The 18,754-nt window shown below is 37.8% G+C and overlaps 4 protein-coding genes and 1 pseudogene across 6 annotated transcripts; 3 read left to right on the top strand and 2 right to left on the bottom strand.

The window, feature by feature from the left end:
• Positions 1,151–5,764, top strand: LOC104726036 (bromodomain-containing protein DDB_G0270170). The gene is made up of 9 exons (XM_010444800.2): positions 1,151–1,805; positions 2,256–2,289; positions 2,384–2,465; positions 2,566–2,611; positions 2,699–2,797; positions 3,000–3,068; positions 3,187–3,520; positions 3,629–3,777; positions 3,878–5,764. Exons 1-9 carry the CDS (start codon positions 1,278–1,280, stop codon positions 5,351–5,353), a joined length of 2,817 nt encoding a protein of 938 aa, XP_010443102.1. The 5' UTR covers positions 1,151–1,277; the 3' UTR covers positions 5,354–5,764.
• Positions 5,936–8,871, top strand: LOC104726037 (myb-like protein A). 3 transcript variants are annotated; one of them, XM_019233023.1, is made up of 3 exons: positions 5,936–7,100; positions 7,187–8,384; positions 8,473–8,871. In XM_019233023.1, the coding sequence occupies exons 1-3, from the start codon at positions 6,768–6,770 to the stop codon at positions 8,736–8,738; spliced, it is 1,797 nt and encodes a 598-aa protein (XP_019088568.1). In that variant the 5' UTR covers positions 5,936–6,767; the 3' UTR covers positions 8,739–8,871. The 3 variants fall into 3 exon arrangements, with proteins under 3 accessions (XP_019088568.1, XP_019088570.1, XP_019088569.1); XM_019233025.1 differs by having other exon boundaries at positions 8,487–8,578; XM_019233024.1 differs by lacking the exon at positions 8,473–8,871 and having other exon boundaries at positions 7,187–8,444.
• LOC104726034 (UPF0725 protein At2g20620-like) lies at positions 9,380–11,081 on the bottom strand. Its single transcript, XM_010444799.2, has 6 exons — positions 10,975–11,081; positions 10,788–10,874; positions 10,457–10,649; positions 10,024–10,145; positions 9,826–9,909; positions 9,380–9,718 (listed from the first exon to the last, which is right to left on the bottom strand). The coding sequence occupies exons 1-6, from the start codon at positions 11,044–11,046 to the stop codon at positions 9,506–9,508; spliced, it is 771 nt and encodes a 256-aa protein (XP_010443101.1). The 5' UTR covers positions 11,047–11,081; the 3' UTR covers positions 9,380–9,505.
• Positions 11,554–14,411, top strand: LOC104728897 (annotated as a pseudogene).
• LOC104726033 (FH protein interacting protein FIP2) lies at positions 15,350–18,754 on the bottom strand. The gene is made up of 12 exons (XM_010444798.1): positions 18,672–18,754; positions 18,365–18,452; positions 17,795–17,904; positions 17,357–17,491; positions 17,067–17,213; positions 16,616–16,699; positions 16,452–16,498; positions 16,288–16,361; positions 16,115–16,173; positions 15,929–15,988; positions 15,697–15,777; positions 15,350–15,555 (listed from the first exon to the last, which is right to left on the bottom strand). The coding sequence occupies exons 2-12, from the start codon at positions 18,408–18,410 to the stop codon at positions 15,502–15,504; spliced, it is 897 nt and encodes a 298-aa protein (XP_010443100.1). The 5' UTR covers positions 18,411–18,452; positions 18,672–18,754; the 3' UTR covers positions 15,350–15,501.

Genomic DNA, 18,754 nt, shown 5'->3' with positions numbered 1-18,754 from the left:
TAAAAAGAATCTAAAAGTTTTAAATAATCTTTTGATGAAATAACATTGGATCCAATAAAATTTCAGGTAAAAGTTTTTAACAGTTGCCATTTTTCAAGTGGTAATACATAAATTGACAAGGGTTACGTATTATTTCGCTTGAACTTACTATTGTATCCATTGGTCACAATAGCAATGGTGTATTTGACGTATTGCAATGAGGATAAGTATACCAATTACGCCCATAATACTTGAATTCAAATTTACCTCAAGAGAAGAGACAATCATGTATTATTAGATCGAGCAAAACTCCATCACAGATACAAATTAAATCAAACTTTCCTACCAATTGAGGAGTTTGTATATGAACCTGTCACGCATATTTGGAGAATATATTTCTAGTATAGTGGTTAGGCTGTGTACGTTTTGTCAAAAAGGATGGGACAAAAAAAGGTGACACTTTTGAAAATATAGGCGCCGTGTCATATTTTTGTTCGCAAAATTCTCAATCACTCCCAAGTTGCACATTCTCCTCCTCTTAATTAGCTTATTTATTTTGTTTCTTCTTTTCTTTTAACCTTTTAATTTTTCATCTTTTCTTTCACTAAAAAAAATATTCACAAAAGTCCATCACTAGTTATCTCATCATAATCTAAGACTAACAATATTTCTTCTATATATAATAGTATATGTATTGTGGTTAAAAAAAAAATACTTTTTTCCGGAACAGCAATTAAAAGAGGATAGTCAGAAAACAATAATGGAAAATTCAGATGTTGTACTTCCAACATAGTAATAATGTTTTCAATTCAAAACGTGTTTATCCATTTTTGGTACGTTCAAAACGCAAAAATCCATAGACCTCTCTACTCGTTCTACTAGTTAAACTTCTGATTAATGAATAAACTACACTTTAAAGGAAACAAAAAGTGCTTAGTGTTAAAGCGCGTGAGTAAACGTGTCCAAAAGCATCAAATAAGAAATTGATGACGTGGAAAAACTAGTAGCCGGGCAACGGGTAGTAGCCAACGTCGTCTACTGACGCCGTTTACTTCACGCAGTTTTTTTTGAACACATCAGGTTTATCCGAGCCTGAGGTTCAGACTTACGTTCGATTGACCCAACGTTACTTCAATTTCTTCCTTTCTCTCTCCTACCCGGAGAAAAAAAAATAGAAAGTTGGAGAGAGAGAGAGACCTTAGCTGTATAGAGAGAGAGAGAGAGAGAGAGAGAGAGAGAGAGAGAGAGAGAGAAAGGGGATTTGGGGTGTGCACTGAGTTCGATAGAGAAGAAGAAGGATGAGTCAGATCGCGAGACGGAGGAGGAAAGGTCGTCCGTCGAAGGCGGATCTGACGGCGCGGCGGCGTAGTGGTTCGTCTCCTAGTGAATCGGGATATGAGCTCCGGCGAGGTCAAAGGCTGCGGAATGTGAGGTACAACTTCGATTTCGACGATTACTTCGACGAAGAGGAAGAGGATGATGTTGAAGAGGAGAAGAGGAGGCAGAGGAAGCTGAAGCAAGTCCTTAAGCTGAACCAGAGCCGTGCTAGAGCTGACCCTCCGATTAAGAAGAGTAGAGCGCGTGTGAGTCACGCGTCTGATTATGAAGAAGAAGAAGAGGAGGAAGATGATGAAGACGAAGAACCAGAAGAGGAAGAAGAAGAAGATGCGAGTGAGAAGAGGCAAGTGAAGAAGAGGAAAATTAATCGTCACGAGGATGAGGATGAAGATGAGGAAGAAGAAGAAGAAGAGAAGGATTGCGATGTGGAAGAGGTAGAAGAAGAGGGAGGTGAAGATGATGATGAAGAAGAAGATGATGATGATAAGGTATGTACGGAAACCTTAGAAATTGATGAGCTTGATTGCAAGAGTTGAGAGATAGGTTTCACTCATCTGTCTCTCTGTGTGTGGCTCTGTGGTTGTTGCTTGCAATGAGAGTGTTGTATGTTGGGGAGAGATACTTAAACTGTCGGGGTCAACTGTCCCAAAAAAAAAAAAAAAAAAACTAACTGATGCTGTCTCACTCCTCCCTACTCTTCTCTCTCTTCCCACAGAATCTGATCACGCTTCCCACCTTTCTCTCTCCATTACCCATTATCTTTCTCTCTCTTAATTGTAGATGTGTTGTTTGTTGTTGTTTGTGTCACACTATCTCTGTCAATCACTTCTGTCTTTTTCATTTTGTTTTGTTTGTCTGGTATTGGGTTTTGATTCAAAAGACATTTTTGAGGTTTCTGATATGTGGTTACATACTTACATGTCTGCATTTTTATCCAGGAGAGGAAGAAGAGGAGCGCTTCTGGTATCAGTGGTATGATGCATTTCTATGTTAACTTGGTATTGAGCTTTGATTATCATGAGTTCATGACTTATCTCATCTCTATCACTTTTGGTGTTTTGATTAGGGACTCAGTGTGATCACTCTTTAGAAACAACACCTATCCTTGACAAGAAGCCGTTGGAGTTGATCCTTGACAAGCTTCAAAAGTACACTACTTGGAATCCCCTTAATTTTTTTTTTTCTTGTTGTCTGTTGTTTATCACATTGTTTAAATGATCTTACTTGGAGTTTTTATTTTGTAAACAGGAAAGACATCTATGGTGTGTATGCAGAACCGGTTGATCCTGAAGAGGTAAATAGTATTATCTCTGAGCAATCTGTTTGGTAATTGGAGTTTTAAGTTGTCGTATTTGACATATTTTGTTTTTTGTATTTGTAGCTTCCTGATTATCATGATATGATAGAGCACCCCATGGATTTTTCGACTGTGAGGAAGAAGCTTGCCAATGGATCGTATTCTACATTAGAAGAGCTTGAGGTGGGTGATAACTGATAAGTTTGTTTCTCAAGTTTACACTGAGAGATTTTACATGATGAAACTCTTTTTAAGGATATTTGCTTCTTTGTAGAATAATGCGTTTGTGATAACACTGCTCTAGTTTATTTGCTAGGATCAGGTCTATAATCCATCGTTTATATCGTTGCTAAGTTGGTTTTGAAACTGTATGTTTTGACTGCAGGGCGATGTCTTATTGATTTGCTCAAATGCGATGCAATACAATTCCTCAGATACTGTCTACTATAAACAGGTAATATAACATTTTCATTTTTTTCACCAATTTTTTGTTTTGTTTTTTTTGGCATTAGTTTTTAGTTCCTGCCTGCCGGGATACTGAACTCCGTTTTATATCGAATCATTTCTACTAGGCAAGGACTATTCAGGAAATGGGGAAGAGGAAGTTCGAGAAGGCAAGGATTAAGATTAAACGTGTTGAAAAGGAGCTGAAAACAGATGAAAAGGTGAAACCTGGCAGCTCTGTGAAGAAGCAAGTTAGACAGCCTTTCAGTCGAAATGGTCTAGAGCAGCCCGTTGGTTCTGATTTCTCCTCTGGTGCAAACCTTGCTAGCGGAGGAGCTTCTCAAAACGAGCCTGTTTCGACTCAAACTGGCGGACCTGAAAATCACAGCTGCATGGATGTGCCTTTCGAGGGAAACACATCCTTGGCAGACAGTCTAGAGAAAGCAGAAGACTTATCATCTGGTATGATTCTTTGTTATAGTTTTTGTAATACCTCTCTCTCCTAGAAGATATAATCTTACATTGTATCTAACAACAATTTGGGGATTTCCATTTTTACATCTCTTACAGGAAAAGGTCTCTTTGGTAGATGTGGGAGGAAGCTGTCAGTTGTTGAAGAAGACCGCCGTGCAACTTATGGAAATTGGGATCAGCAGGACGATGATAGATCTGATTCCATTTTCTCAACATTTGAGAGTGAAATCAAGCAGTTTGTTGCTGTAAGTGATAATCACTATGTCCAAAGTCTCATTCTGCTATTTTAAGTCTCTTTTATTATTTAGTAACCTTCTTGACTAAATCTTTTCCCCGTATCATCAGGTAGGACTTCATGCAGAACATGCATATGGTAGTAGCCTTGCACGTTTTGCTGCTACTCTTGGACCCGTTGCATGGAAAATAGCTTCTCAGCGAATCGAGCAAGCACTACCTGCAGACTTTAAGTTTGGTCGGGGATGGGTTGGAGAATATGAGCCGCTTCCTACACCAGTACTTCTATTTGAAACCTGCACACCTAAAGAACCACCTAAAGAAGCATCTGTGTTTTCAAAACCCAAGTCAAATGCTACTGCAAAGAAGAATGAGTCTTTGTTTAAGACTCCTCTACCTACAAAGGAACAACCGAGTAACAGACCCGGTCGAGATGGACCCCGTCCTTTCCCGTTTCCAACATCCATTGGGGCTGTGTCAGAAGGGATTCCATCTTTTGTTGCTACTCAAGTAGGAAACCTAAAATCTATGAGCCAGCATGAATATCAAAATCCTTCCCCTCTAGATTTTGTCAAGCCTCAAAATAGGATTTCTCAGCAAGTAGAGCTGAATTTACCACCACCAGCAGAACAAACCAGTTCTGGTTCTGCTTTTGTTTCAGATCACCGAAGCTTTGGAAAATCAGATACAGTGGCATCATACAGGTCATCCAGTGACATGATGAGGAGTATGACCCCTACAGATTCTGAACATTATAAGCATCAGATGACTACTAACGGGACCTTCCCTGGTGGATTTAGTAATGGCAAAGTCTCTCCCAGTGTGAACAATAGAATGTTTGATCTATCTACTGATGCTGCAAATCAAATGAGTCGCACAGCAACAACTTCACAACAACCCATGAGAGAACAGAGTCATCAAAGCCACAGCGAACAAGCACAGTTTATGAGAAACTTCAGTGAGAAGGCTCGAACACAGCACAACTCCACTCATAATCACCTTAAAGCTAATAATATTCCTCCTAATGTCTCATCACCACTATCCGCAAGAAGTGAAGATACAAGCAATGCTTCTGTAGCAGCAGCACGAGCATGGATGTCTATAGGAGCTGGAGGGAATAATAGTAAACAAACATTTGAGAATCATAGTATTCAGAAAAGCAGCCAGATATCTGCAGAGTCCTTGTATAATCCTTCAAGGGAACAACAACTTCACCAACAAGCTTTTACACCGAGAGACCCCAAAGAGACACAGTTCCATCCTCAAAGGAATGGTTTCCCTTTCCAGTCATTTGTGCAACAACAGCCTGTCCACGGTATGATGAACGGAGGATCCCAACCATTTCAGAACAACCGACCAATTGTTTTCCCTCAGATGGCTGCTCCAACTTCTGATTTCACAAGATTCCATGTCCAGTCTCCATGGCGAGGAGGCATTACTCCACAAGTCCAGTTAAAGCAGAGACAAGAGAATCTCAATCTCCCTCCAGATTTGAACATCGGAGTTCAGTCCCCTGATTCTCCTGCAAAACAGTCTTCTGGTGTTCCTGTCGATTCCCAACAGCCTGATTTGGCGCTACAGCTCTAAAAAAAAAACAGCCAATCAAGAACAAGCCTAACAATTTCAAGGAGAATCTTGAGTACCACTGTCCCAAGCAAATGTTATCGCCACAGCATTTTTGTGCTCATCATTGCATCAGGCGATAAAAGGCTGGATATGTAATTTGATCGCTGGGGAAGAAAACGGAAACAAACAAAAATCCAAGAGCTGTTTAACCAGGTGAGTCGACATTGTGAATCAATATCTTGTACTTAGGCTTCTTTATTTTTTTGTGATGTGGTTAGTTTTGGTTTGAGGTTCAAGCCGGTTTAGAGTCATCAGTCTAGTGATCTAAGAGTTGAAATTGGAGAATGTTTACTGATATCGACGCCCTGGTTAGCTAACTATTTTCCTAACTTAGATGTTCAATCAAACCAATCTAGTTCTCGATTCACCTGATTCCATGAAGTCTTTGGTCTTCCTACACTTCTCTATTTGTTATATATATAAATGGATTATTATATTATATGATAATAATATGACCAATTGACCATAGTGAAGGTTGTTTGGCCGAGTGTCTAAATTATGGCACACAAGTTGGTACGGTTGCGTCATTTGCTTTGAAAGAAGGAAAGGTCACAACAATTGTGCATGTTATGGATAAATAATTGGTTATGGATAAATAATTGGTTATGCATTAATGAGGCAAAACCGCAAAAGAGTATTAATTTAACAACTAAAAATCTTTCCATTTGCTCCTAATTAGGCTCCGGTTTCTTGTAAGAATTTGATATACATATACCTGAATGTTTGAAACGCCGAGTAATAGAATCTGATAATCTTGTGTCAATCTATCCAAACTGACAGTTGTGTAAGGAAAAAAAAGTGTTATTTGAAAGTAGAAAACACTTGACATATCTTGTAAAAATAAGTTGTTTCTACATTTATAAAAATAGCTAATTATGTAAAAAGTAAGTCGTATGATCAAATCCTGATTCGCATGTATTAAAAGAAGACACAGTTGTGGTATGAACATAAAGCGCGTTACAAATGTCATTGCCTAAAATAGAAGGTAGGAAAAAAAAAAAACATGTGTAAAATACAAGAAAGAACAACCGATCTTGTGAGTTGTCTTAAGAAGACTTATGTTGTGTCCAGAGAAACAAACACTGTTAATTTCTTTCTGTCTCTCCTCTTTTTTATTTATATCTCCTTTAATTTCTTGTTTTTTCCGTTGTAATTTTTACACCGGAAAATTACCAAAGTTACCTCTTCTCTCTGTTTTCTCCCTCTTCGTCCATCATTTGTCACAGTAAAAAGAAAAAAAAAAAACAAAACAGAGGAGGAGGGTCTCACCTTTCTCAAATTCCCCCAATCATAAGCCATTCCGACGACGATACACACTCTGTTTTTTTGTTTTTTTTGGTTTCTTTCTCTTCTTGAATCGGCAAGGGAAGAAGCTATGATCATGTACGGAGGAGGAGGAGGAGCAGCAGGGAAGGACGGTGGATCCACCAATCACATATCAGACGGAGGAGTGGTATTGAAGAAAGGTCCATGGACGGCGGCTGAAGATGAGATACTTGCTGCGTACGTTAGAGAGAACGGTGAAGGAAACTGGAACGCTGTTCAGAAAAACACAGGTTTGGCTCGTTGCGGCAAAAGCTGCCGTCTTCGATGGGCTAATCACCTCCGTCCTAATCTCAAAAAAGGTTCTTTCACCGGCGATGAAGAACGTCTCATCATTCAGCTTCATGCTCAGCTTGGTAACAAATGGGCTCGCATGGCTGCTCAGGTATATATATAACAACTAATCTATATGTTACTAGGTGTTACTTGCGTTAAACGGAAACTAATCTTTTCACAAATTTGTATAATTAGTTGCCGGGAAGAACAGACAACGAGATCAAGAACTACTGGAACACGCGTTTGAAACGCCTTCATCGCCAAGGACTTCCTCTTTATCCTCCAGATATTATCCCTAACCATCAACTCCATCCACATCCGCATCCACATCCACATCATCAACAACAACAACATCAACAACAACAGCAGCAGCATAACCATCATCATCATTATCAACAAATGTATTTTCAACCACAATCTTCACAACCAAACACACCATCATCCTCACCTCTTCCATCTCCAACACCACTAAACGCAAACGCAAACTCATCATCATCCTTCACTTTCCATACACCAACCGCTAACCTCCTCCATCCACTTAGCCCTCACACTCCAAACACACCGCAAACTCCTTCTCAACTCTGTTCCACACCGCCTCCACCGCCACTCTCCTCTCCTTTCTCTTCCCCTCGCAACAACCAATACCCGACTCTTCCTCTCTTCGCCCTCCAACATTCCCAAACCAACAACAACGACGCAAATTTCACTTTCCCTAGACCTCCACCTCTCCTTCAACCGCCTTCATCCCTCCTCGCAAAACGATACAACAATGCTAATATTCCTCTCAATTGCATCAACCGCGTCTCAACTGCACCATTTTCCCCTGTGTCAAGAGAATCCTACACTTCCTTTCTAACATTGCCTTACCCTTCCCCAACCTCTCAAACCGCTACTTACCACAACACTAATAACAATTACTCTTCATCTCCTTCATTCTCTTTAAACCATTCTTCTTCTTACCCTACAACAACTTCTTCCCCAAGCTATCTCCACTCCCATTACACTCCTTCTTCCACCTCCTTTCATAACAGCCCGGTTTACTCCATGAAACAAGAGCAGCTCCCTTCAAACCAAATTCCCCAAATAGATGCCTACAATAACATCAACAACTTCACAGACAATGAGAGACAAAATCATAACCTTAACAGTTCTGGTGTTCATAGAAGAAGTAGTAGCTACAGCCTCTTAGAGGATGTCCTTGAAGAGGCCGAAGTTTTAGCCGCTGAAGGCAGAGGCCGGCCCTCAAAACGAAGACAACTCACAGCTTCTCCTCCGAACCACAACAGCGACAACAACAACAACAACAACAACAACAACAACGACAACAACGACAATTTCTTCTCGGTTAGTTTCGGACATTATGATTCCTCTGACAACTTATGTTCTTTACAAGGTAAATTAAAACCGCTCAAAACCCTTCAAATCTAAACTACACTTGTCTCCAGGTAAAAAAATTAAAAAAGTTTTTGACTGAAACGCAGATTTGAAACCGCAGGAAGATGAGTCTCTTCAAATGAACACAATGCAAGAAGACATAGCTAAGCTTCTTGATTGGGGAAGTGATAGTGGAGAGATCTCTAACGGACAATCATCTGTTGTCACTGACGAGAATCTTGTTCTTGATGTTCATCAATTCGCTTCACTATTCCCGGCTGATTCTACAGCCGTGGTAACCGCAACAAACGACCATCACAACAACAACAATAATAATAATTGCTCCTGGGGCGACATGCAGGGATTAAGCTAGAAAAAAAGTCTGAAAAGAATCTATGTACGGACTAAGATCAAGAACTAACAAAGAACAGAGTTTTTTGATCTTTGATTGTACATGAATTTATTTATTTTTACTTATATTTGTTGCAAAATCTTTGGTTTAACTATTCAATGCTATTTATATTCTTTTCACTTGATTTTGTGATTATGATACGTTTATGTATTGTTTTTCAAACTCTTACAAAGTCTTCACTATAGATACCTAGACGCAAGTTCTTTAAAGAATCAGTGCCGTTTTTACATATTAGATATAAGCGATTTTGCCAATTGCTTCGGCGCCACGAATAAGGCAAGAAGTGTTCTCATCCATCCTCTTCATGACACAAACTTTGTGGGAAACATATATATAGCCATATTTTTTTATAAACCATAATGGATATATTTTAGGAATTTTTAGCAAAATGGAATTTGTTGTCTTCATCCACTCTATGTTTTATAGTTTTGAGGTTATACTATTAGTTTTGAGGAATGTATCTGGCTTCGACATCATCGGACTTACTTGTATCCACTGATATTCGTTTACTTATTGTTGTTAAATTGTGATGACTGTGGCATAATTAAGATTGAAATCTCAATTACGTTATCACTGATCATATACTTATATCTCATTTCTCTTTCTAATAATATTCTATATATGCAGATGAAGAAAGTCGCAAGGACAACACACAAATACCACCACCCAACCCAACTAATTAAGGACATAAACATGATATATTAAAAAAGTCACAACACTTTTGTCGTCTACTTGTCCATCTCAACATTTTTAACTTCAAGGCACATGTGTTGTGGTCTTCCATCCCTGGTTTGCCTTATTATGGATTTGTACTCGGCACCTCCACGAGTCTTGAAACTTAAGTAGAAGATTGCATTGCTCGACTTCAACTTCAAACTTGACTCTATGTCTTCCTTTGTTTGTACCACCACTTTCTTTGTCTCCAATGGGAGATGATCCACCTGCAAAGCAAAACAAAAAGCATGGTTGAGAGAAGAGTGCATGACCCCAACCAAAAAAAAATGAGTATACTCTCACTTCTCTAGCTATGCTATATAATTTTCCTCACCATGTAAATATTCCACTTAGAGTATGCAGCAACTTGAGCATATAGATGAAACCATGCATTCTCTTGCAAATCCGAACGATTAACCTGCATTTGAAACATTTTTAGTGGAACAAGGTGTTCGGTGTCTGTCGGTGTGTTGAGCAGATGATCAAATAAAAGGAAATAAGTCAAAAAAAAGTTCATAGCTAAACAGCACACCTCATAGAAGTGTAGCTTATGGCTTCCTGTAAGTGCATCATCATCTAGCCACTTAGGCATCAGACCAGTATAGAGCACGTCTACACCATTTGGGTCCCATTGGGGACAGCTTTCGTCAGATCCTAGAGCAACAATTTATAGAAGATTATTAATTGAATTGGTGGATAGGAAACTAGCATAGACAGAAACACCAAAAACAATTATGCATGTAACTTGTAAGGTCATGACAAAAAAAACATGCATACATGAAACATATACAGACGACTTGATATTTTAGGCTTATATAGAGCATATAATTAAACAAGGGAATCCTAAGGGGGTCAGAAACATACAAAATATTTAAGACGGGGCTAGTAACAACAACAACAACAACAAAATCAACAGTTCAAAAAAAAACGATAGATAATAAAAGGGACCATGTTAGTTAAGTTACCTGTAGGTATGCAATAAGTGGTGATTAATCTCAAGTTCTCACCATTCCGGTGAGAAGCATCCCAAACACCGGTGTCGATACTATGAATAGAATGGTTGGCTGGATCAAAGGCATCCAATGTCATAGTATAACTGACATGTGAAACCGCTCGCAGAAAGAGTTGGGTTACAGTCAAGAACTGTAAATTAGTCCCCTGCATATAGCCGTGGAGATGTAAAATCAAAAGCAAAAGGACAGTAAAAATCCACAAAAGAAGAAGAAGAAGAAGAAGAAGAAAGGGTCAGGGGTTGGTAGAATAAGAGCAATATAGAGTCATGAGTTGAGTTGTTACCTTGTGAGAATTGTAGCAATGGAGTCCCACCTTTCCTATGAGTTCGTCAGCGGGAGTACAACCAATGGCTTTTATCCCACAATACCCCTAACAAATAGACATTCAGAAACAAAATAAATCACAAAGGAGATTTGAGAGAGAGAGAGGGAGAGAGCATGCAGTACTGTATCAAAATTCTAACCCTAACCTTAACGTCTTCGACATCGGAGGAGAAGGATTCTTTTTCTATGGGTGGAGAATTGCCCGGAACTTTGAGCATCTTTCCGATTTCGCACAAAAAAAAAAAAACTAAACTTCCGAGAGATTTTAATACGAAACGGACACGCTAATATATAGCTAGGGGTGTTTTTAATATGGTTTTTTATAACCAAATTGTGTTTTAGTTACAATTTTGGGAGTTTGCAAAAAAAAAAAAAAAGAAAAAAGTTACAAGTTTGGGAAAACCAAAACTGGTATTTCTGTTCCGGTTCGATTTTCCAACACAAAATTGATCCAATTACCCAAAATCGATCCGGTTCTGGATTACCGGGTTTCGTTAATAGCGTTAGCGTCAATCATAAGCGGCAAAAAAAAACAAAAAAACCTCACAACTCTGTTTTAAAAACCTCTCTCTCTCTGTTTTAAAAACCTGGTAATGCTTTGTTGTCTAACCAAGAGGATTCTGTTCATCTGTTTGGTGGGGGGCTTCTCTTATTGGGGAGCTGTTAAGAAACTCGTTTGGTGGTGTCACTTGTCAGAATGCTATTGTGGGTTTATATTTCTATGAGAACAGTTGTATGTTATGGCGAGCTTGAAAACAAATGGCTTGTTTTGTTTTGTGTGTGTGTTTGCAGGAAGATTTGTGGAAGGCTGCATTTCCAGTGGGAACTGAGGTATATATATATATATATATATTATTGGTTTTTAGGAGCTTCAACATCTCTGAGTCACTCTCTCCATCAATGTGCTTTGCTTATATATGTTTGTCAAATTGTGATGGCAGTGGCATAAGTTAGATGCAGTTTATAACGAATTCAATTGGGATTTCAAAACTCTTGAAGTAAGTTGTTTCGGATTATTACATTCTTCATTTTTGTTGTTGTCTATTCTACTGTCAGGGGTTTGAAAAGAGATATATTCTGGTATTTTATTTATGTTTCAGGAAGCATTTGAGGAAGGAGGAATTCTCTATGGCAAGATAGTCTTTGTTTTTGGCTTTGCTGAACGTAAGATATGTTTTCTAGCTCCTTTTGAGATTTTTTTTACTTATCTTTTAATAACTTTTATCTTTGGCACTTGTGTTTTCTTTCTAATTTGCTTCTCGAGTTCATGCATGCTTAGTTAATTTGTCTCTTCTTATGGTTACAGCTCAGAAATTCCATGACATCGAAGGAATAGTCCATGTCCCAACAGTTGTTGCTGTAAGTCTCTCTATAAACGGTTTGCTTGCTATCACTGATAATATAACAACCATTTCTCTATATAAGAAATATATTCTATATTTTATTTTGCAGGTTGAATCACCATTTCCGCCTTCTGATTTAGATAGGAGTAAAATCGGTTCAGAGAGTAGAGGAGGAAATCGTTCCAATGAAGCAGATGAAAATGGACTGGGTTCCTTACATTCCTTTTGAGAATAGGTACCATGGTGATGAGATCTTCTCGCATTTTGGATGTTTATTACCGACAGTTACTATATTGCTTTTTCGTTTGTTCTTCTTGCAGAGGTAAACAAGTTGATAGGATGAACTTTCAAATTTTTACCTTGGGCTGTACGCAGAGGAGGTAAGAAACATGTTACATGGCATCATCACATATCTACTACTACTTGTAGTGTGATGAGTTAGGTAGCCTCTTTTTTTGCACTTTCCTTTCTGCATATAATCTACAAGTTATGGTGTAGTCAATTAATTAAGCTTTGTACATTATCTGCAGATCTGCTCTCAGACATTTGAAGGAAGATCGTATCAAGATGTTCGAGTATTCCCTTCCTTGTGAGTTTAAATACTCTACTACCAGTACTAGTTAAAATTTGATAAGGGAACCATTTATACTATTCTTTATAATGTATGTGGGTACACAACAACAAAATCTAATGTTCTCTTCTTTATTTTTTTGCAGATTTTTATAACCCGTTCGTGGAACATGAACTTGATCACAGTACTGAGGTCGACATTGTGTTCCCCTCTGAACCGGCGCCAGTAAGTTTTTTTGGCATGCAATGAACATTGTATTGGAAGTGGCAGTCTTTGATAGGGGCCACTTTAATTTTGGGTATTCTCTTTTATAATCAAAGCTTTAATTTTCTCTGTTTGTGCAGCATTTTTGTGTGTTTGACTGGAAGTATGACAAACTTCAGGTGTGTGTGTTTAGCGTGTTTCTGTAACGAGCAAAACTTGGATTTACTTGTTCATTTAAATCGAAAGAGAGTTGTCATCTTCTCACTGCACTTTCCCTGTTTGTTTAAATTGCATGCATTCACTGTATGCTGAATCTACCTCAGGAATTTGTTGATGATCACATTAAAGAGGAAGCATTAGCTGCTGAGAAAAGAATGAATTCAATGTAAGTTTAAGCTGTACTGTAAACGCAAATTGTCAGGTCTTGACGACGACACTTGAGTATTTATTTATATTCACAAAGTTACCATTGTTCTTTTCCAGGAGTTTGTGAAAGAGCAAGTTCGAGCAGCAAAGAGAGCAAATAGAGAGGCCAGAGAGGCTCGAGAGAAAGCACTANTATACTACCAGTACTAGTTAAAATTTGTTAAGGAAACCATTTATACTATTCTTTATTATGTATGTGGGTACACAACAACAAAATCTAATGTCTCTTCTTTATTTTTTTGCAGATTTCTATAACCCGTTTGTGGAAGATGCACTTGATCAGAGTACTGAGGTTGACATTGTGTTCCCCTCTGAACCGGCGCCAGTAAGTTTTTTTTGGCATGCAATAAACATTGTATTGGAAGTGGCAGTCTTTGATAGGGGCCACTTTTAATTTTGGGTATTCTCTTTTATCATCAAAACTTTAATTTTTATCTGTTTGTGCAGGTTGTATGTGTGTTTGACTGGAAGTATACCAAACTTCAGGTGTGTGTGTTTAGCGTGTTTCTGTAACGAGCAAAACTTGGATTTACTTCTTCATTTAAATCGAAAGAGAGTTGTCCTCTTCTCACTGCACTTTCCCTGTTTGTTCAAATTGCATGCATGCACTGTATGCTGAATCTTGGGATGGCTTTTTTGTTTTTGTTTTGAATCTATCTCAGGAATTGGTTGATGATCAGATTGAAGAGGAAAAATTAGCTGCTGAGAAAGAGGATGAATTCAAAGTAAGTTTAAGCTGTACTGTAAACGCAAATTGTCAGTTCTTGACGACGACACTTGAACTTATATTCACAAAGTTACCATTGTTCTTTTCCAGGAGTTTGTGAAAGAGCAAGTTCGAGCAGCAAAGAAAGCAAATAGAGAGGCCAGAGAGGCTCGAGAGAAAGCAATAGAGGAAATGAGTGAAGAGACTAAGGAAGCCTTTCAAAGCATCAAGTTCTACAAATTCTACCCTCGCCCTTCACCCCATGTCCCTACATTCCTGACGGTAAGAACAAAAGACAAACAAACTAACCAGCCTTCTCCAAGAAACCAGTAACTCTTAAAAAGAATGTTTTAGTATAGTTTGTTACGACGACGCTTTGAATTGTTTGCTGATCTTTTCTGTTATTTTGTTTTTTGCAGACGTCTGTCATTAACCGATACTACGGGAAAGCTCATCAAGTCCTTTGAAGTGGAGTCATCAAAAAATAGCTTTTCTTCCTCTATAGTTAAAAAAGCCAAGTTCGAAAATGTCTTTTATTCTTTTTCAATTCTATTCTCTCCTCTAGAAAGAAATAATACATCAGTAGTAAGTATTTTCCAATCCCTAAGAGCTGTGGGATATTTTGACCTTTTTGTGAATTCTATCTACCTTGCAAGAGTTCGTTTGGCAGTCTCAAAATATGACTTGTTTCGTGTGTTATATAGTCTTTGTATAAAAAAACCAAAAAAAAAACAACCCACCTGGCTTCAAGTTAGAAAAATGACAAAACATACAAAAACAAGTGATTGGCATAAATAAGAACACTAGTTTACCCTTTTATACAACACAACACAACACGAGTCTCTAGAGTTTGCTACTAGGACTTAGGTTTGCCTAGAGGAGCTTTCATGTTACCTACCTTTATGTTACTTAATTCATCCTTAAAAAAATATGGTTGTGTTGATGCATTTAGCGTGTATATTGTTAACCTCTGATTAATTTTGATGAGCCCAAATTTGTTAAAAGAATCTTACTGGAGGGTTTAAGAAGTATGAACGTAACTAAGTACACTTGCAAGCCCCCTGTAACATTGTAATTAGCCTTTATCACAGATTCTGATGAGGATAGCTATAAATTACAGCATTGTTTTATACGATTTGAGACATTTTTCTTTGGCTACATTGTTTGGGACAACTAGTCCTAGTCTTTTCAACATGATTAGATGTTCGTTTGTCTTATGATTTTAACGATAAGGTGATCTTGAATTAGAGAAATATAATACATTTATTAGATAATCTTGAATTCTTGAAGAAAGAATATTTTTATTATTTCATCAACAAGAAGCTTTTTGATATGGCCACTCGCTACATTCACGTTTTGCCAAATAAGCCAGTTACAAATCATTATAAGACGAGACTTACAGTCAGTCTGAACAAAACGGAGTTTATCGGATAGCACCGGTCATATTAGCGCCACCGAGGTTTGCCCCTTCCAAATGCTGTTACAAACATACATCGCAGGGATTAGCCGTTTAAGCTCTACTCAGAGACTTGAAGAAAAAGATGAAACCAAATTACTGGCCAATATCAATCTGCCCATATATGTTGATCCAATACCAAAGTATTGTTTTTGGACTTACCGCTTCACGCAGATTTACATGCCTCAAGTAAGCTCGTTGAAGGTTTGCTCCTTTGAAGTTGGCATTCTTCAACTTTGCACCCTATACATGTATAATCCAGTTAAACCGCAACTAAACACTCGTTTAAGAGAAAGTGCCACATTATCACTTATCTGTCTCGTCCAGACACTTTTGCACACATTATCACGAATTAAGCCTGAGTTATAAACTGTCAACAAAAGGGATTGCTTACCTTCAAATTTGCACCTTCAAGATTTGCTCCTTCTAAGTTGGCATTTGTAAGGTCCGCATTCTGTTAGGTAAGAAAGAGAAATAAAACATTATCACCAAATCACGCTATGCTCATAAACACCTTGGAAGAAATCTGATGAAAAATTAAAGTTGAAATTCAAATTTCTACACAGACTACTTAAGGTACCTGCAAGTGTGCAGTCCCGAGATTTGCACCACAGAAGCTGCAGTCCACTAAGCAGGTATCTACAGTTCAAAAAGTCCGATTTGTTAAGTCAAACTATGTTTTATATGTGACATTTTATTACATGGCTGTCTAAATAAAAGATCATTAACAAGTAAGAATAGGCTTATACGCACCTTGTAAATTTGCACTCTGAAGATTTGTCCCAGCTAACAACGCTCCTCTAAGATTTGCACTGGTAAACTCACACCTTTATAAGAAAGGAAATAATTTTAAATCTTTCAGGAAGTGGTACCAAGTACAACTTATCTAATACGATGGGATCTGACTAGTTCCTTACTCGCGCAAAATAGCATTGTGAAAGATGGAGCCCTCAGCATCAGCATCCTGTTTGAGAAATTAGTAATTCAGCATATATGATAAGCAGATGTTCAAGCAAAGTTGATATGATGATATATTCTTCCACCAAAGCAGAAAAAAATAAGATTGATACAACATATTTACCCGAAATTTGGCACACTGAAGATTTGTACGAGAGAAAAACACATTCCTGAGACAAGCATAGCTGAAATCCACAAGGGATAGATCCTACATTATTCAAACAGATACATTCAGACTGTAAATACGAAATAGTCACTGACAAAGACGAAGCTCTTCTTCCCGGATAGGTTTACTAATCCCTTGATGTTGACAATAATAAAAACACTCAGTAGCAGATGTGTATTCCAATTGAAATGAATCAAATAAACATGTTGTTAGATATGTAACTGCGAGTTCTTTTTAAACTCAGGTTAAAACAACAAGAATCAGTTAGTCTATACGTTCTATTAATTTTCCTCCACAGAAGTTTATCAAACCCACAAAGGATCTCCGAATTTGGTGATGAGAAATGCAGCGAGATCAAAACAGCCAATAGCATGGTAACCTACAAGAATCTGAGATTAAGAAATATTACCAGTTTAGAAAGATCAATTCCAGAAAGATTAACTCCTCGGAACCTGACTCTCTCGGACTGTATACATTTGATGATATCTACACGCGTTAGTTCAGCTTCTACTTCACCAACTTCTCTTCTCAAATCTTTTATTCCATCTTTCAGCCCCTGAATTAGGAAGAAAAATGCAAATGTATTACATCTCCAGCAAAAATTTAGTCATGTACTCCACAAAAAGTAAAAATCCAGTTACCAGCTAAAAAAATGAACAAAACGAGGATATAGTAAGGTAGAAGAAAAGCTTAGCTTACGAGAAGCTGATAGTAGTCTGCTTCGCGCAAAAGTTCAGAACAATCAGGATCTGACAGACTAGGAGCAATGCCATCACGCAACCAATTTAAAATATGGCGAAAGTGCTTTCCATCCCTATCTATGAATACATATCCCTGCAACAAATTAAATCAACTAGTTTAGTGGACATACCTTGTCACAAGTGCACATATGCATACTTAGTCATACACACATAAAATGATTCTTGCATTTCTAAACACCTCTTAAAGTGGGTAGCTAAAAAATACAGTCTCTGCCAAAAAAATCTATATTTTGGTTTATCATTAAATGAAGGCTATGCGATCCAAGGACCAACTGTTACACTCAGTGAAAGCCTATTCATATGCAGAGGTTCTGAAAATGGAATCATAAAACAAAAGATCGGGTTGCAATTCAAGTAACATAGAATGTAATAATACCGTTTTGGATTCCTGGCACATTGCATGGCGACCACTAAACATCGCTGCGAGCATTGAGTCAGGCTCACGGATAGTCAAAGTATCAATGGTAGTACAAAATTTCTTTCCACCTGCATCATGAACACAGACATTTTTATAGTTTATTGAAGAGCTAGGCCTCGTGTAAGAAAAAAAGATTTCTTTATCACTCAGAAGATGGTTGAGGAACCACACAAATATCTAAGAGGACAAAACAACACAGTTACGGCCTTTCCACATGATCAACCCAAGAAACATTGAGGGTTAGCAACTGAAACCTAAGCCCCAAAGTTTTCATTTTTCTAGTGAAATTTTTCTGAAATTGAGCATGCACCATCTCAATTACAGGATTCAAAAACTAAACTAAGAAAAAGATTACCATGTTACAATATTTCTCACCCGGGTTTAGCTACCATTTTATCAATATCACGTAGTACTAAGCTTAGTTCAATTTAAACAGTTTGGAATCAAAAAGGATGGATTTTTACCAAGACTTGTAAGTAAGGGAGTAATGGGATTGCAAGAGAAAGATTAAAGGTAAGAAATTTTTACCAATGTTAAGACGAATCATGGAAGACAAGTCAGAGCTCGTCTCCATTGAGAGAGAGTGGAAGAAGAGAACCCAACACTAAGCTTTGACCTGTGAGGAGATTCTTACTTGATGATGATGACAAACAGAAGTAGATTTCACAAAAATCTCGAATCTTTGCAGTCTAATTCTATTGAAATTTTGAAGGTTTTATAGCAAATACTACGATCTAGCAACTCAGATTCATCCGTATAATGACGAATACTCAGATTTTATAAACAATTCGTATGAAAAATTGGATTCGATTTCACAAGTAAGTATTATTATTACCTGCAAATATTTTGCTTCGTGTTCTGTTCTTTGTTTGATTTTGCTGAGAATTTTTCTTTGGTTGAGGAGAAGAGACACACAGG

Source organism: Camelina sativa, chromosome 11 (genome assembly GCF_000633955.1).
Source record: "Camelina sativa cultivar DH55 chromosome 11, Cs, whole genome shotgun sequence".
NCBI classification, from domain to species: Eukaryota; Viridiplantae; Streptophyta; class Magnoliopsida; order Brassicales; family Brassicaceae; genus Camelina; species Camelina sativa.
Note: the sequence above shows the minus strand (reverse complement) of the source record. Positions and strands in the feature narration are given on the sequence as shown.

Bases quoted from the DNA above. Each gene is read 5' to 3' on its own strand.
- LOC104726036 (XM_010444800.2), top strand. From the start codon at position 1,278: ATGAGTCAGATCGCGAGACGGAGGAGGAAAGGTCGTCCGTCGAAGGCG. The intron at 2,290-2,383 runs GTATGATGCATT...TGTTTTGATTAG, and splicing joins GAGCGCTTCTGGTATCAGTG to GGACTCAGTGTGATCACTCT. The intron at 3,778-3,877 runs GTAAGTGATAAT...CCGTATCATCAG, and splicing joins AAATCAAGCAGTTTGTTGCT to GTAGGACTTCATGCAGAACA.
- LOC104726037 (XM_019233023.1), top strand. From the start codon at position 6,768: ATGATCATGTACGGAGGAGGAGGAGGAGCAGCAGGGAAGGACGGTGGA. The intron at 7,101-7,186 runs GTATATATATAA...TTGTATAATTAG, and splicing joins GGGCTCGCATGGCTGCTCAG to TTGCCGGGAAGAACAGACAA. The intron at 8,385-8,472 runs GTAAATTAAAAC...ACTGAAACGCAG, and splicing joins CAACTTATGTTCTTTACAAG to ATTTGAAACCGCAGGAAGAT.
- LOC104726034 (XM_010444799.2), bottom strand. From the start codon at position 11,046: ATGCTCAAAGTTCCGGGCAATTCTCCACCCATAGAAAAAGAATCCTTC. The intron at 10,146-10,456 runs GTAACTTAACTA...TTGTTGCTCTAG, and splicing joins CACTTATTGCATACCTACAG to GATCTGACGAAAGCTGTCCC. The intron at 9,910-10,023 runs GTGTGCTGTTTA...TTTCAAATGCAG, and splicing joins ATAAGCTACACTTCTATGAG to GTTAATCGTTCGGATTTGCA.
- LOC104726033 (XM_010444798.1), bottom strand. From the start codon at position 18,410: ATGGAGACGAGCTCTGACTTGTCTTCCATGATTCGTCTTAACATTG. The intron at 16,362-16,451 runs GTAAGGAACTAG...TTTCTTATAAAG, and splicing joins CACAATGCTATTTTGCGCGA to GTGTGAGTTTACCAGTGCAA. The intron at 15,778-15,928 runs GTAAGCAATCCC...ATACATGTATAG, and splicing joins TTGAAGGTGCAAATTTGAAG to GGTGCAAAGTTGAAGAATGC.